The 17,488-nt window shown below is 33.3% G+C and overlaps 2 protein-coding genes and 1 long non-coding RNA gene across 4 annotated transcripts; 2 read left to right on the top strand and 1 right to left on the bottom strand.

Annotated features, from left to right (window-relative positions):
- Nucleotides 1-305: 305 nt before the first annotated feature.
- On the top strand, nt 306-5,520 carry LOC136062695 (TMV resistance protein N-like). The gene is made up of 3 exons (XM_065762093.1): nt 306-424; nt 4,245-5,364; nt 5,512-5,520. The coding sequence occupies exons 1-3, from the start codon at nt 306-308 to the stop codon at nt 5,518-5,520; spliced, it is 1,248 nt and encodes a 415-aa protein (XP_065618165.1).
- Nucleotides 5,521-5,540: 20 nt separating this feature from the next.
- Nucleotides 5,541-12,172, top strand: LOC112033116 (probable WRKY transcription factor 19). 2 transcript variants are annotated; one of them, XM_065762103.1, is made up of 5 exons: nt 5,541-5,810; nt 5,922-6,728; nt 6,811-7,626; nt 8,777-8,876; nt 11,591-12,172. In XM_065762103.1, the coding sequence occupies exons 1-3, from the start codon at nt 5,562-5,564 to the stop codon at nt 7,606-7,608; spliced, it is 1,854 nt and encodes a 617-aa protein (XP_065618175.1). In that variant the 5' UTR covers nt 5,541-5,561; the 3' UTR covers nt 7,609-7,626; nt 8,777-8,876; nt 11,591-12,172. The 2 variants fall into 2 exon arrangements, with proteins under 2 accessions (XP_065618175.1, XP_065618174.1); XM_065762102.1 differs by lacking the exon at nt 11,591-12,172 and adding an exon at nt 11,223-11,306.
- On the bottom strand, nt 10,280-13,453 carry LOC136062696 (uncharacterized). The gene is made up of 2 exons (XR_010624426.1): nt 12,893-13,453; nt 10,280-12,679 (listed from the first exon to the last, which is right to left on the bottom strand). It is a non-coding gene; the product is annotated as an uncharacterized LOC136062696 (long non-coding RNA).
- Nucleotides 13,454-17,488: the final 4,035 nt, after the last annotated feature.

The following is a 17,488-nucleotide window of genomic DNA, read 5'->3' as shown; positions in this document are numbered from 1 at the left end:
GAAAGAAAAAAGCCCAGCAACGTGGACAAAAAAGAATTGGTAAATAGATAGAAAACCCATTAAGCCTGAGCGGCAGGAATAATGGATCACAGGCTCATAAGACAAGCAAATGGGCCTCGAAATGGCAAATGGGCTCAAAACAGCCCTGAAAGAGAGAAATAGCAGACCATGGGCAGTGTGTGATGTAGAAAAGTGAGAATGGGTCACGACAGGCCCGAAGTAATGCAAGCAAAGAAAGTAAGGGATTAATGGCAAGACCATGAACCTCAAGGATGAGAACAAGATAATTGGGCTGGGGAAGCCCAATGGAGTTAGTAAAAGCCTATGGTAATGCAGAGTTAAGAAAAGGACCAAGGAAGCCCAAGGAAAGCAAATGGGCCAAGGATGCCCAAGGGAAAACAAATGGGACACAGGAGCCTGCAAAGTAATGTAATAAGAAAAACTAATAGCCATACTGAGCCATTGGGGAAAGAATAAACGATAGGCCCAAAGAGGCCCAACAAGATTAAGGCAAACAGCTTTGCAGCAGGAATAACAAAACACATGGAAGAGAGGCACGCGCAAGGCCCAGACACCACCAGCCTGTACTCAGCCAATACAGGACATGGTGAGGTCGTGAGTTAAAGGTAAGAGGTCATGGTTTGGCGGTGGGGAGAGGGGAAAAACCTATTTTTGAGGTTCCTGCTCAGGCTCTTTTAGGGGAAGTGTCCTGCTGGGATGACATATCACCCAAAAGAGGCAAGCTGAGTTGGAACCACTAGGTGCATGCCATGAGAGTAGAGAAAGAGAAAGAACCCAAACCGTAGCAGAAAAGGGTGCCACAGCAGACAAACAAACAAAATACTCTTCTTTGTCTAGTGATGGGGAGTGTTACACAAACGGTCCAATGGTGGTCGGTAAGTACACCCAAACCAAACAAAGGTGGTTAAGGGCTAAAACAGTAAAATCCGATCACGGTAGGCACTATAAAAAGGGGATCCTTGCCATGCACAAAAACAACAACGACAACAAGGGAAAAACCATAACCTCAGTAACAAGAATCTCTAAGAAAAAACCAGGAAATAGAAAAATGAGTGTGAAGGAAAGAAAGAAAAGATAAGAGTAAAATTAAAAAGAAAGAAACAAATAGAGAGTGAGATCAGCAGGCATGCACCGGTAGATTGATTCCCTCTCTCCCTCTCAAAAATCCTGCTCTCTGTAAAAAAGAAAAATGATTCCTTTAGGCACCAACCATTTAGGTCCATTTCCCTTAAAGCAACCCAGCCCATTATGACCAAAAGGCCCACTACAATAGTCATTGATAAAGAATCTATGGTGATATACTTAACATAAGCTCCTAAAATGGGTATTTGGTAGTCACGGATAAAGTAGTGATTTTTGGTACAATTGCTTAAATGTTTGCATATCTAAGTATTTTATGATACTCTTTAGTATTATTGGAGTGTTGTATATCTTTTATGGACTATCTTCTTAGGAGCTTGAACTAAATAAAATATAAAATAAAATAAAATAAAATAAAAAGGAAAACAAATCAACTTATATTGGCTGTAAAACCATGCTATTTAAATGTCAATTTTTTATTATAAATATTAGAATTATTTTATTTTCCTTTGGGATGTACGAGACAAATGCAATCCAAGCAGTTTTGCATGCAACATTGGAATATAAATCCTCTATCTAACTCTTTTTTTTTTTTTTTTTTTTTTGCTGTTGTTGTTTTTTTTTTTTTTTTTGATGAACTGATTATTGTTGATGTTGTTGTTGTGGTGTTGTGGTTGCCGGAATTTGTTGTTGTTGTTGTTGTTGTTGTGGCCGGAATTTGCTGCCGAAATTTGTTGTAGGAAAATAGCATTTTCCTAATTGAACCAAACACATGAAAATATTTTCCACACAAATTTTCATAACACAACCAAACACTTAAAAATATTTTCCTTTTCCGGAAAATAGCATTTCCGGAAAATATGTATTTTCCGGAAAATATTTTACGGGAACCAAACGGACCCTAAGTCAGCAATATGATGATCTAATCTTTTTTTCTTTTGGTTTTCTTTTTCTTTTTCTTTTTTGAATTCTTACATCCAGAATTTGCAAGGTGTTTTTGTTGTTTCCTTTCTCTAATTTTCCAGTGTTATTGACTTGTGTTATTGTTCACTAACTTTTGATTGTTAGAGCTATTTTAGTTGGCCATCATTGTTGTTGAATTTCTCGTTGTTAACTGACTTAGATATGAAAATATATATATATATTCATATTCTTGGGTTCTTTTTATTTTGAACAAAATGGTGGATTTATAAATATTTTTAGAGCAATATTGATATCATAGTAGTCTCAAAATCTTTAGTGTTACATCCCAGTCTCAAAACCCTCCATCATATTTCTTGGTAAGCTTTTAAATAATTTCTTTGCTTAGCTGATCATCTTTGGGAAAAAGCCAGGAAAAGAACAGGACAAATATAATATATATACTCTGTAGCATTAGTATCCCGTTATGAATTACCATTATTCAAGGAATGTGTCAGTAATGGTAGATGAAGCTGAGCATTTCTCTTCTACTCATAAAGTTCGATTTTGTTAGTTTCAATTTAATTTGTGATGTTCTAGAGTTTGGTTTTGATGAAGAATAAGGCAGCATGAATGCATTATTGCATATAAGCTTTTGTGCCCTCAAAAAAGATACCTCTAGGTTATGCAATTGGGTTTGGATGGATTCTATAGCAGGAAGGTAGATTTCTTTGTTGTTTAGCCATGTATTTTGTAGGTTTGCTTCCCTGCTCAAGCTTTGAAGGATTATTATCACTTAAAAAGAATTTTAATTGGTTAAAAGCCCTATAAAAAGTTTATAAACTTACGGTCAAATAGATTCATGCATGTGCTCTCTTAATGGGTATTTGATAGTCACTGACAAAGAACCTATGGTGATATACTTAGCATAAGCTCCTATAATGGGTATTTGGTAGTCACGGATAAAGTAGTGATTTTCAGTACAATTACTTAAATGTTTGCATTTCTAAGTATTTTATGATACTCTTTAGTATCATTTAGAGTGTTGTATATCTTTTATGGACTATCTTCTTAGGAGCTTGAACTAAATAAAAAAAATGGAAAACAAATCAACTTATTTTGGTTGTAAAGTCTGCTATTTTAATGTCAATTTGTTATTATAAATATTAGAATTATTTTATTTTCCTTTGGGGTGTACAAGACAGATGCAATCCAAGCGGTTATGCATGCAACATTGGAATATAAATCCTCTATCTAACTTGTGTGTGTGTGTGTGTGTTTTCTTTTTCCATTTTTTGTTCCATCAATCACAACCTATCATGTATTCCCTTGACTTTCCTTATAAAATAAACAAAGTTAAAAATGAAAAAAATAAAATAAAAAATCTAACACATGGCAATTTGAAGAGATAGAGGATTTGTATTCATAATATATAATGTAATTTCATATGATATTTGAATGTATAAATTTTCAGCCCAAAAAAAAAAAAAAATGTATAAATTTAAAACTTAAAAGTGGAGGAAGTTACAAAAGATGATATGTGTCATTGTTTAATGCATTGTCAAAGAGACATGTGTCACTATTATGTGTATCCACCAATTGTAGAGATCCAATTTTTATTTTATATATTATGTATGGACAGATTAATGCTAGAAATAGAATAATTTTAATTCACATGATGTTATATATTCAGACAACTTTTCTCTCAAAAAATATAAATAATTCTAACAACTCTTCTTCTTTCATTAGTTAGAAACTTTTAAATGGTTTTGTGGCCACTAAATGTCCAATTTTGAACGTATACTTAAAAAAAAAATTATTGACCATATATTCTACTATTAAATTGTAGAAATAAAATAATTTAATGTTAATGTTACAATTCAAGAGTTTCTCCCATTTAACTTTTAGAAAATTTTTTACAAAATTTCCTAATCTCATTTTGTTGAAGTATTAGAAATGAGTTTCCAGTAAATGGGTCTCCTCAATCCTCATCACGAAAAGGGAGTTTCTATCCAACCATTTGCTAAAAGCCTAGATCTAATTTTCTAGCCAAAAAAAGGAAGAATAATGTGCTAAAATTAACTATATTTCCTAATCTTTTGAATTTCAATGCTCTTTAATTTAAATAGCAATATGTTAATTGCAATGCCCAAACCTAGACATGTTGAATTTAGTTCATCTTCAGATTTATATTTACAACTAATCCAACTCATTATGTCTTTCTTATGTTCTATGCTTTGTAGCTGCACTGAATTTGAGTTTATCCAAGGAGTTATAAAACAGATATCAAGTACTATATCAAATCATGGACCATTATTTGTTGCTAAACATCCAGTTGGAATAGATATTCGAGTGGAGGCCATAGAATCGCTTTTAGATATGGAGTCAAATGATGTTCGCATGGTAGGAATTTGTGGTTTTGGGGGAATAGGTAAGACTACGATCTCAAAAGCTATTTATAATAGAATTGCTCACCGTTTTGAAGGAAGCTGTTTTTTAGAGAATGTTAGAGAAATGTCAAAAATAAATGGTGGCATAATCCAACTACAAGAGACACTTCTTTCTAAGATTATACGAAATGAATATTTGAAGGTGAGCAATGTATCTGAAGGTATCGAGTTGATAAAGAAAAGACTTCGTAGCAAAAAAGTTCTTTTAATTCTTGATGATGTGGAAGACTTAAAAGAAGTAGAAAATTTGCTTGGAGAATATAACTGGTTTGCTTCCGGAAGTAGAGTAATTATAACAACAAGAGACAAACATGTACTAAACACTTTGGGAAGAGATCCTCCAATATATGAGGTTACAAAATTGAATCAAAGTGAAGCTCGTGAACTTTTCAACTTGCATGCTTTCCACACAAGTGAATATGGGGAAGATTATTCAGAACTTGTAGAACAGATTATATGTTATGCCAATGGCCTACCATTAGCTTTAAAAGTAATTGGTTCTGATTTGTGTGGAAAAAAAATATATGAATGGAAAAGTGCATTAGAAAAGTATAAAAACATTCCACATAAAAATATTCAAGAAATGCTCAAAATAAGTTATGATGGATTGGAAAATTTTGAAAAGGAAATTTTTCTTGATATTGCATGTTTTTTTAAGGGTTACAACAAGAATGATGTTGCAAATATATTATATTCTTGCGAGTTATATCCAGACTATGGTATTAGAAAGCTTATTGATAAGTGTCTCATAACCTTGGAATATGCTTATGAGCCACGGTATGACTTTTTGTCAATGCATGACTTGGTACAACAAATGGGTAGAGAAATTGCTCAACAAGAATCAAAAAAGCTTCAACAGCGTAGTAGGATATGGCGTTATAAGGATGCTCATGAATTACTAACAGGAAATATGGTATACATTCTTTGTTTCTCCATTTTTTCAAAATATCTCTTTATTGGATTTTCCCTTTACAATATTGAACAAAACATAATTTTCTCAATATATGTTTTGTTTATGGTTTCAAAATCTTTATGTTTTTTTTTTAATTCTATTATGAAGTGTGACTAATTCTTTGTCTTAAGCAGGGATCAAATAAAATTCGAGGTATAATGTTGTGGTCACCTAAACCAACAAAGATTGCATTGGAAGCTAATGTTTTCAAAAGGATGAAAAATCTCAAATTTCTTATAGGCAATGTACATATTGGTGAAGAACTTAAATATCTCCCAGATGAGTTAAGGTTTCTTGAATGGCATGAATTTCCTCTATCCTTATCTTCCAAATGTTGCCTTCCTCGACAACTTGTAGTACTCGAGATGTCCAAGTCTAACATTATATTGGAGAATGCATTCAAGCAGGTATAAGTATTAGTATTTATAAATTTTAATTTCTTTAAATGTTAATTTTAAAAGCTGTTGAAGATAAATTTGTTTTTGTTTTTTGATTTTCTTTTTTTAAATTTTTCATAGGGGTTCCAGTATGAAAATTTGAAAACGATCAGTCTAGCATCTTGTGAATTCATTACAAAATTACCTGAAATGTGCTGCCCAAACTTAGAGATATTGGACCTTGAAGATTGTAAAAACTTAATTGAGGTTCACGAGTCCATTGGATTTCTTGAGAAGCTTAAAGTATGGTATCTCGGACACTGTTCACAACTTCAAATTCTTCCAAGTACGCTCATGTTGAAATCTCTTGAATATTTTGATTTATGTGGATGCTCAAGGCTTGAGAAGTTTCCCGATATTCACCCAGAAATGAATTGTCTAAAGGAATTGGATGTGGGGTGGAGTGGTATTACAGAATTGCCTTCGTCACTGTTGTATCAGACTGGACTCCACACATTACGGATATTGAACATGAGTAAGCTTAGGAATTTTCTAGTTGGGGCCAATAAATCGCAAATGCGGGAGGAAGAAGATATTCCTTCTGCCAACTTGAGACTGGCGTGCAATTCCTTTAATAACTTTTTGGGACCTACTGGGTTTCTGTGCTTGACAGATCTGAATCTTAGCCGGTGTCCTAGAATTAAAGGTGGATTAGATTCTTGCATGCAACCCGATTACTTCCCAGTATTGACATCTTTGAATCTTTCTTATACTGGTATTGTTACCATCCCAGAAAGTATCAGTAGATTTACTACATTACAAAAACTTGAAATTAGAGATTGCAAAAAGCTTTGGAAAATTCCGAGACTTCCACAATCTATAAGAACTGTGGATGCACAGAATTGCAATCGGCTGGATACACAATCATCAAACAGATTATTGAATCAGGTATCTCTCTCTCTCTCTCTCTCTCTCTCTGAAGTTTAAGTTATAAAGAAACAAATTTATGTTAAACTTCAATTTCTTGCAGTTTGGAGAAATTCTAGGGATTCTACCAAATACAATTGCTCAAGTTGCAACATTCTTTGAATCTGATTATCTTTTAATTGATTCTGATTATCTTTTACTACCAGCAATTGAGATTCCAAAGTGGTTTGTATTCAATCATCATGAGAGTGTTGGAAATTCGGTATCATTCTTGGTCGGTCCCAAATTTTCAAATTTGGTTGTTTGTATTGTTCTTCCATCAAGTGATAAAGTGTTAAGGTGGGAAGTTCGCATTTCTATCAATGGTGAAAAACAATTCACAAGGATATTGTGGTGGCCAAATGGTAATTATGAACATGTATGGTTAATTTATGGGAAAGTGAATATATCAAATCCATCTGAAGAGAATCGCATTGAGGTTAAGGTTAATCCAACATGTGTCTCAGAAGAAGGAAAAAAGTTACTCCCAAGAATTTCTGTAAATAGATTTAGGATTTATGTAGAATGCATATGTTGTCCTCAGAAACCCAATATATCTCCTGCCTCATCTATGGATCAATGTGCTTTCAACAATGGGGAAGAAGATTCAGGCCGCGTTGGAATCCGACGCCGACTGCGAAGAAGAAACCATCGACCAACCCATGCTAGACGTCCCCCAAAACACTACCTTGGATGGCTTCGAGTCCGATACCAACTTTGGAAACGAAGCTCCAAACCCTGGAGACGGATAATTACCAATGGGTTTCATGATCAGGGTTCATCTTCAATCCTCAATACCTTTCTCAATGATGATACCAATGCCAATTTGTATCCACCGTCAGAGAAGACAAAAACATGTTGATCCAACTTTGAAGAGAAGGTTTGCCTCTTTCTATTTCTCTAAATTTAAATTCATAGGATCGTTGCTCAAGTGAACATATTGTGTTTCAAATAAATACAAGAAGCATTTAATTTCTTTATTTATTTTTCATTTATAATAATATTTGTCTTTTTATTCATCATATATGTCGGCTTGTAAGATTTTCTAAACTTCAATTTTATTGATTCTTTGAATAATATTACTTAGATTGTTCATAAATTTATTGAAAGGTACTTAGATTGTTCATAAATTTATTGAAGGATAAATAACATTGAACAAGGATGCATTGAGCTGGTTACCAGGAGAAATGTACATTAAAATTTGCAATAAGCTATGGCCCCAAAAGCCTTTTCTTCTGCAGAACCTGCCTTGAGAGTGGGACTCACTTCTTCATATTATTCATATTTGATTGGTTGAGGTTGAGGAATTATTTAAGCACATGTTTTTATTTGCTTGTTTCTTTCTTTGTTAATTAGTAATATTTGAATTAATGATAATGTCAATGCCACAACTTTGTCATTGTTGAGATAACAACTGTACCTACTGATAAAACATCTTTATCCCTTAAGTTTTTGTGCTTAAAAATGATTCTCTAAAGCTTTAAATTAAATTCTAAAAGTAGTTTTGAGTCATGCCTTTGCCATTGGAAAACAAGATAATTAGTAACTGATATGGAAGAGAGCCTCGCTTCTCCATAGATAATGCTCAAATGGAAAAGCAAAACTTAGAGATATGGCTCTCATATGTGGGCTGCCCTGTGGAAGCTTGAACTTCCATTTAAATTCCTTATTTCCTTTGGAAACTACAAAATTATTGTCTTCTAGTGATTAGGGAGTTCGCAAATAGGAATCACTTCATTGATGCTTCTTGACCTTCATGTGCTATAGAAGAGGAATGCTTGGATTACCTATTTATTACCTATAACTTAGATCACCACTCACCATTAGAAGGTACTTGAGTCGAAGTCAAGTCATAATTGTGTTTCTACTTGGCTGGAAAGTGTAAGGCCAGTGCAATCACTTCACTGTATTCTTTCAACAATCTTTGGGCTATTTGGATACATTGAAATAAAATAGCACATGAAAGAATAAGTGTTAATACTAGATTTTGAAGTCCTAAGTCGTAGTGCTTACCTTTATACTATTTGTAGGGATGCAACAAACATATGGGAAGTGGACACTCCTGTTAAACCACCTATTGTACTTTTCAATAGTTTCCTTGGCAGTATAGCACATGATCAGATGCTAAAGGTATGGATTCCTCTCTCTTTTGTTCATAATTTTTAACATCCCTTAATGCTTGTGGAATGGGTATCAAATACTATAGGAGAAGAAATTTGATTTATAATACTGTTATGAGCAAATTAGCTAGTGCATCTCATTGCAGATTAGTAATACTGTTATGTTGTAGTGCTTGCCACCTTCTATTTAGTTATGTTTCATAAGGTCTTTTTAAATAATCTTTCATAAATTGGAAGGTCTTTCTTTTTCTATGTTTTTTTAAAGGGCCTCAAATAAAGTTGTAGTTAGTACTGTTAAAAAACTTTGTAAACAATGAGATGCACCTACGTCTTGGAGTGGTTTTCACTTGTGACTGTATAATCACTATATACCTATGACATTTCAACACCGGTTTTTATTTATTTATTTATTTATTTATTTTTAAGATTTAATCACTCCATCAAGAATATGATTACTGCTAATGTTCATTAAAATAGTGAATGGTTTTTAAGTAAAATTGAAAATTTGTAGTTTCTGGGTAGCAATTTCTGTATCTATTTTTAATAATCGCTGTAGTGTTAAGAACTTTTTATTTATTTTGGTGGGATACTCTCTTGATATCATCCCTCTTATCCAAATTACATCATCCACAACAGCCAGCCTTTTGGAACCAAAAGTTTCTCTTCTCTACCAACATTTTTTTAATTGCACCAAAAAGGAATAAATTTCATTACATTACTAGATTTTGTACATCATTTTTATTGGACAAATTTGTGCTGCACTATAAAATCCAGTTGTCACTTATTCTTTTGGAAGCTCTCTATCTCCCTTATGAATTGAAGCTCATCTCCCACATCAAATTTGTTGCTTCTTGGTACTACTAATAAAAAAATTCCTAATTTCCCGTGTATTCTGTTCAAAGACTTGGTAATCAGTCTTCTTCGTGGAGAAAGCAAATTTTCTTTGATTCACAATATTTTCTTTGAAAGTTGCAATGGAACACTAGCTATCTCCTCTTTGATTGTGCAATCACTTCTAGTTTTGGGCCACCTCAAGAATTGATCTTCATCTTCAACATTTTTTATTTATTTATTGATTCCATCAAAACTAAAAGTTTTGAATTCACATCCAATAAATTATCCATTTATTGACTTTGAAGATATTTAAAGCCCCTCAACTATATTTATGACAAGTATTAGTATACTAGGAACACTTTCGCCTATTCACTTGACTACCCACTCCAAGTCTCAGTCTTGAGTCCTGCTAATGAGAGTATAGTAAGGACTCCAAATAATAATATATACCATGCACAAAGTATCTATAATATCTGTGTTAAGGCATGGAAAACCACATCAAAGTGAAAAGAGAAAACCGGTAAAGGATTCTAATTTGCCCAAACAAGCTCTATAGCAACTGAAGAAGACACTGCAACATTGGGAGACAATTATACAATAGGAAGCAACATTTTAAAAGCAAAGAAAATGTCCAAAGAGTTGAATAATTAAAAGGAAACCAATAGGATATTAGTTTAGTTATGGGAATAATTTCCTCAATGTTACAAAGCAGAGTCCAATGAGCTATATCGTGGGTTAAGGAATTACACTTTCTAACTACATCAAAACCTTTCTAAAACAAAGCTTTGAGTGTTGCTCTTGCTTCTGCTATAAGAGGACCATCCATCCATCCTTATTAGCTTGATACAAAACAAACAATGTCATTCTTATGATCATGGCCATCTGTCGCAACATATGTTTGGTTGTTTGTTAATGCTGCATCCAAATTAACTTTGACAAAAGGGGGAGGAAGAGGTGTTCATGTTCTGGTACCTTTGTACTTCAGTAGTGGAGTGCCAGGCTTGCAAATGAGTTTTTGTAGTTTGAGATGTGCTCCCTGCATTGGATCAGTCGTAGTCCTACATACCATCTGTCTATTACTTTGCATCCAGATTACATCACAACATATGGTAGCACACATTGATAAATTCCTTACCTCTTCTAGTGGGACCTTCATGGAACTTTTTGAATTGAACACTATTCAGATCCATTCCTCCATAGATGACAGGTTGAGCTCTTCAATTCTAAAAGGTCACTGGGGATGACCACAAATTCCGAGTCACTAGGCACTTTAAAAATAGGTGCTCTATGGACTCTTGGGCTGCATTACTCATCTGCAGTTTAGATCTTCTATTGAAAATATCACGTTTAGCATCACTTTTGTTATGGGAACCAACATTAAGGTTATAGTTCTTACCCCATTTCTATCTTTGTCTGTCAGTGTGCTCCATTCCATTTTTCTATCATTGTTCTATTGATGCACTCCATACGTCATGATGAAAAAAATAGCCGTATAATAATTTATTTTCTTTCTTTTTCCAAGCAACCAAATGTTGAGACTTGGCACTTGGTGGTGATTGTGGCGGAGGTGATTGTGGCAGCGGCAACGGCAGGGTTGAGACTTGAGAGAGAGAGAAGCATGGTGATGGAGGAGAGAGATTGAGATCTTGAAAAATTCAGATAAGATGGGTTTGATGAGTTGACTCAGTGTTTATTGTCTAACAACAGTTGAGTTTCCCATAGTCAAGTGCTTTAAATTTCAATTGGCATGCCACTTTTTACACCCTTGATTTATTTTAGATGCATCATGAAACTTGTGTTATCACCTCCACCATCTCCCATTCCTGATATTCAGCAATCCTTCATAACCTTAACGATGATCTTTGTTATTGATGAATTATGGGGTCTCAGGAACGATGCTCTACACAATGGGGGCCAACCTTGCATTCAGAAGTCCAGCAAGAGAACCTAGGAAAGAGCACAAGAGTTCTCCCTTCTCTCACTGCCGATCTTCAAAATCCCAAACAGCTTCATAACCCGTGCTGGACTCCACCTCCCCATGGTTGGATCAAGGTGAACTCTGATGCTGCCACAGCTACATCCTCCACTGCAATTGCCGCTGTTGCAAGAAACTCCACTGGTATGGTTGTTATGGTGAACTCTCATGTGGTTGTTCAAAATACATCCCTTGAAGGATGGTCCCAGGTTATCTTTGAAAGTGACTCCAAGGAATGCATAGATCCTCTGTCTTCTAATTTACCTTCTGATTGGACTATTAGCAATATCAGTACTTTAGTTGAATCTTTCAATAGGTTTTCCTTTTCTTGGGTTAGAAGATCAGGAAATTCTGCTGCCCATGTTGCAGCTAAATTATCCTTGAACTCTAGCATGTCGTTAAGTTTAATCATGATAAACTGCCATCAGCTCTTTGTAAGTTTGTATGTTTAGCAGATATCATCTTGTACCCCTTTCTTTTTGAGTAATGACATTGAAGATTATCAACCAAAAAAAAAAAAAAAAGTAAGCGGAAGGCTTCTCGTTCAAAGTGAGAAAATTTTATGAGATGTTATCAAATTATACAAAAATTGCATTGTTTATTCTTATATTTCAAGAATAAAGTAGATATCATATTTATTCCATTATATATATTGTCCTTTAAAATTGTATGACTGAGATGAATGTATATTCTTGTGTTTATGATTGATGGATAAACATATCAGATGGAAGAGAAAGAGTGATAGACCCAGTCACAAGGGGTCCTTTACAGTTTTATGTATATTCTATGATTATCCACATAGCTTAGCAGTACCTTGTGGCAGAGGGTGGAAAAGTTGAAATGGCAGCTACTTGTGGGATGTTGGCTGAGTATGATGTTTTTAGCATAGGGGTAGAGATGCTGATTGAAGGCTTCAAGGTGGGCATATGAATTTTGGGCGTCCCAGAATATCCATTCAGGCTAAACGTTGCCGTCCCACCGTTGTTTTCTACGCTGAGAAAGAGCTGAAATAAAAGTATAACTTAATTCAACGACAGATTTGGTGTTTTTTATTCTTGACTAGATAAAGTTGCATAAGGTCTCTCTAACATGAACTTGCAGCCACTTTATTCATGAATTAACATCAAGAACACTTAGCCATGGAATTCAATTGAATCAAGTAAAAGGAAATATTCATAGGCAAATAAAAATCAGTACTGCATGAAATCACAACTTACATAAAATTGAAGGTAGAATCGGATTAGGTAGAATAGGTTAGTCTAGCACCAAAGTTTCTTTAGCTCCCTCATATTTTGGCCGCTTACACACTATGTATTTGCCCGAAACAGGGAAAACCAATACACAATTTCTGGCTAGTTACGTACTTACATGAAAAAGGAGGATGTGGCATGTCAAAGGAGGAGGTGTCATCTGGTGGCATTGTTTGTTGTAAAAGAAGTAGGACGTGTCAAGAAATAAGGCTGGTGGTGTGAAAGGGAAAAGCATGAGGAGTCATGGGCTGGAAACTTAAATCTTTATTTGCAATATGGTACTTAAGTTTCTTCTTAATTGCACTAAGTCCCCTGCCATTCAAGATTTTCACAACATCACCCTTATCACCCTTATTTAACTTCCACATCAATTTAGTAAATGTCTTCTTTGATTTTTATCACCATTCACTTAAGATATTACATGCTTCGGTCAAAAAAAGAAAAAAAAAAAAGAAAGATATTACATGCTTACCTTTAATGAAATAATGCACGCATACTTAATAATATGGTTGGAGATGCAGGATATCACAATTATTATTGCATACTAGTTGCAGACCCGCGCGTTGCGCGTGATAAATTTTTTTATGATAGTGATATTATTATTAACAATTTTTTATATATTACTACTAAAGCTGCATTATATATATATGTGACCAATATATTGCAGGATTCATGTTGATTGGAGGTTTTGGTCATGGAATTAATTTTGTATTATTAGAGAATAGTATTCAGAATAGAATGAGGAAATTTTATTGTAGATTTTTTTTTGAAACATAATTTCTACCATACTCGGTTGGATAATTTGTACATTCCCAAGTCAATTGAGCACATTTTGATTGTCACATGTAATTCACGATCCCAATGACTCACTCCATTTTTCTTGCATGCTTGGTTATTTGGGATGTGAAATGTGTTCGTTCCAAAATTTGTATGTCGAAGGATTTGTCGATAGTTTAGCAGCAATAGTTTTCCATTTGGTTGGTTCAGAATTGATAACAGTAGTTGTATTCCCTCATCTTTTGATTTGCATTATTGCCCTTCCATATTTGCATTTTTGTCTCCTTCTATGTTGGCTTGAAGAAGGATTTCTTTTTCCTGTTTGGGTTGATCTTGTACAAAATATATGTGAACAACCCAAAATAGTGCTTGTTTGTTTCTAGCCCTGAAGCATTGATGAATGAGTTTTTCTTCTTCCTTTCAAAATAATAAGGATTTTGGAGTAGTCCATTCAAATTGATGTGGTGAAGAATTTTTTTTTTAATTAGCCGATTGAATCTCTTGCAGCTGTTTTAAAAAAAAAAAAACAATCATGTAATAAGGATGACACATGAACATTGTTATCATACAATTGCAATATTGGATCCATGAAGTCAAAAAAAAAAAATTCCAAAAATATAATAATGACTCTAGAATTGTGCACAACATCATTGTATAAAGTTAATCAAAAAGAAAATATAGGACTACAATATTTTGTGCCACAATTTTGGATGTGGTAGATTGTGATTATAGAGAAAAGTGGAGAGTTCATGTGAAAGTAACAAACATTAGTTGTGAATTTAAATATGTGTACCTCGTTTTGATGTTGGCTAAAAATTTTGGCGATTGTCTTCCAAAATTGAAAATATTTCGAGTAATAATTCTGTAGGTAATTCATGTTGTATGCTCATTTTTGTGATGTGTAAAGAGTATTTTTGAGATATTTTTGGTTTGTATTTTTGAAGTTGTTTAGGATTGTAATTTATAGTATTTTGCTTGCTTTATGGATGAGTGAACCTTTCAATTATTTTATTCATAATTTTCATTGTTTAGTTATAAATATCTAAATTAAAGCATAAGAATACAAAAATGCAAAGTTAAATCTAAATTTAAAACCATCCATGATGAATATGTATAGACAATTTTTGCATTTTTGGATTTTGCATGAATTATTATTTAATTGTCTAGTTATAAATATCTAAATTAAGTAGATGAACTTTTTCAAAAAAAAAAAAAAAAAAAATTCAAATAGATGACACGTTATTCTTACAACCAAAGAAGGTGCCATTTCACTCATTGGTTTACTACATAACTGATGGTCTTGGTATGTGGCATAAGAGATCCTTCCCCTTCTAATTTATTTTAGAGACCGTAGTAATATTTCTTTTTATATAAGTGCCTAATGTTTTGTCTAATAATAAAGAGTCCTCCTAGGAACACAAAAAATTCTCAATAATTTCACAACATTATTAAATTTATTACCTCACACATGGGTCATTTAAAAAAAATTAAAGTCATATTTGTTATGGGTCCATGCAATAGCAAAGCAAAATAATTTATGATCAGCAAATGATGAGGGTAGCAAATAAATTAACATGTGTCTGTTACTTGCATTAATGGTAAAATAACAGTTGTGGAGCAACCGAATAGCAAGTTGATTCATTTTCTTGATTGTAGTTTCATTTCTCAATCTATCGGCAAAATATAAAACTTTTAAAATAGCTAAGGGATGCTCTTATCAAGACATTTCAACAGCTTCCAAATCTGCGCCTCAAAAGCTCATCCAAGTTTTTCTCTATCAAATTTTGTTACTCATCTATCAAGTTTTTTTTCTATTCAAGAAGCATAGCATTAAAACACAGAAAGTATTTGTGTTCCAACAAAGGAAAATGTGTAAATTTTATTTATTGATTTTTTTTTTTTATGTTTCAGCATCTGACAAATACTAATGTTGGAACCAAAAAGGGAAATCCAAAGTACATTAGAATCAACAAAACAACGAATTGGTAGAAAATGTGTAAATTTTATTTATTGATTTTTTTTATGTTTCAGCATTTGACAAATACTAATGTTGGAACCAAAAGGGGAAATAAAGAGTACATTAGAATCAACAAAACAACGAACTGGTAAAATTGTTACAATCTTTATCCCATTAGTTTCATTTCTCAATCTATCAGAAAAATATCTCACTCTTCAAAAAAGTAATGCATGCATTTATCAAGACATTTCTACAGCTTCCAAATCTGCACCTTTGAAAGCTCTGTCAAGTTTTTCTCTGTCAAAATTTGGCTACTCATTTTCTCTACTATCTTGACCCAAAAGAATGAAAGCATTAGAGAGATAAGTGTAGAGAGAATGTGTAAGCATATCAAACTGATCCTTTTACTCCATCTTGGTCTTCCAAATTAATTGTAAGTTAACAATTGCCAAAAATAAGACATTATAATTTGTAATTTTTCCAAGTTAACATTAATGACCAAAATATTTCTAAATATTAGGAGAGACGGGTACAAACCTATAGAAGAAATTCTTCCAAATCTGCGCCTCTAAAAGCTCCATCAAGTTTGCTGAGTTTCACATATATGGAAAATGATGCAAAAGATTTGACTCTAGATATTTATGGCTGTTTAAATGAACTATATTCGTGAATACATCTCTGAAGTGGACTCAATTAAAGTCAAGTTTAAGGTAAGTACTTGATTTCCTTCAAAGACAATATATTGATATAGGGAAAGTAACCTATCATAGAAACCACAGTCACGCAATTCGCCAAAATGCAAATATGATCAAAAACTTGATGTATTAAACTGTGCTTTGTAACAAAACCTGTATTTAGCAAGCTGTTCAATGCAAACAATAAAAAAAAAAATATCAATAGGAAAAAAAGAAACCCGAACATTTCAAGCAAAGAGTAGTTTGACAATCAGTACATTTTTCATCAACATACATGCTTAAATATTTACAATCTCTATTTATACATAAAATGTGACGGATTTAATATATAGATTCAATATAGCTACATGATTGTCACAATGTTATATGAATCTATTGATTTATATGACATTGTAATTTTCTTCAGTTTTTGTCAGTATTGAACCAAAAGGCAGAGCAATTCATTAAAAATTCTAGCAATCAAAACAACCATCCACACCATAGCTAGGCAATTCATTTTTATTTTCCTAATGTTATATGAATCTATTGATTTATATGACATTGTAATTTTCTTCAGTTTTTGTCAGTATTGAACCAAAAGGCAGAGCAATTCATTAAAAATTCTAGCAATCAAAACAACCATCCACACCATAGCTAGGCAATTCATTTTTATTTTCCAACAAAGCAAATCACTGTACAATGTCGTATTTCTTTTGTTTAATTCTTTTGGTTACATAAACTGAAGAAACAATCCAGCTTGTGGGATACTATGGAAGGTGACGATGTGCCTCTTGCATCACAGCTTGTGGCATGAAAGTTGACCCACAATATTTCGGATGAAAGTTGATAGGTATAAACACTATGTTGGGAATTTTTCTTCAGGTTCTGTCAGTATTGAATCTATTAAAAGTAAGACAATGTCTCTTACATTATATTTTGGTAGTAAAACCGAAAAGCCTACACAATTCATAAAATTCAAAACTGAGCAGCAATTCATTACGGATAATCTATTGGCAGTTTTGCTACCAAATCATTACTATGGAAGGGGATGATGTGCCTTCTGCATCATAGCATGTGGCAAGATACAATGTTTTGGATGAAAGTTGACACAGGCTTGGTATTAAGTCATTAACATGTCGGTCACGGTTGCAAATT

This window comes from Quercus suber, unplaced genomic scaffold (genome assembly GCF_002906115.3).
Source record: "Quercus suber isolate HL8 unplaced genomic scaffold, Cork oak 2.0 scaffold_442, whole genome shotgun sequence".
NCBI classification, from domain to species: Eukaryota; Viridiplantae; Streptophyta; class Magnoliopsida; order Fagales; family Fagaceae; genus Quercus; species Quercus suber.
This window is presented reverse-complemented; position numbering and strand designations above follow the sequence as displayed.

Excerpts from the sequence above, each read along its gene's own strand:
- LOC136062695 (XM_065762093.1), top strand. The coding sequence starts at position 306 with ATGGAGTTAGTAAAAGCCTATGGTAATGCAGAGTTAAGAAAAGGACCA. Across the intron at positions 425-4,244 it reads GGGACACAGGAGCCTGCAAA|CTGCACTGAATTTGAGTTTA; the intron begins GTAATGTAATAA and ends TATGCTTTGTAG.
- LOC112033116 (XM_065762103.1), top strand. The coding sequence starts at position 5,562 with ATGTTGTGGTCACCTAAACCAACAAAGATTGCATTGGAAGCTAATGTT. Across the intron at positions 5,811-5,921 it reads TGGAGAATGCATTCAAGCAG|GGGTTCCAGTATGAAAATTT; the intron begins GTATAAGTATTA and ends AATTTTTCATAG. Across the intron at positions 6,729-6,810 it reads CAAACAGATTATTGAATCAG|TTTGGAGAAATTCTAGGGAT; the intron begins GTATCTCTCTCT and ends AATTTCTTGCAG.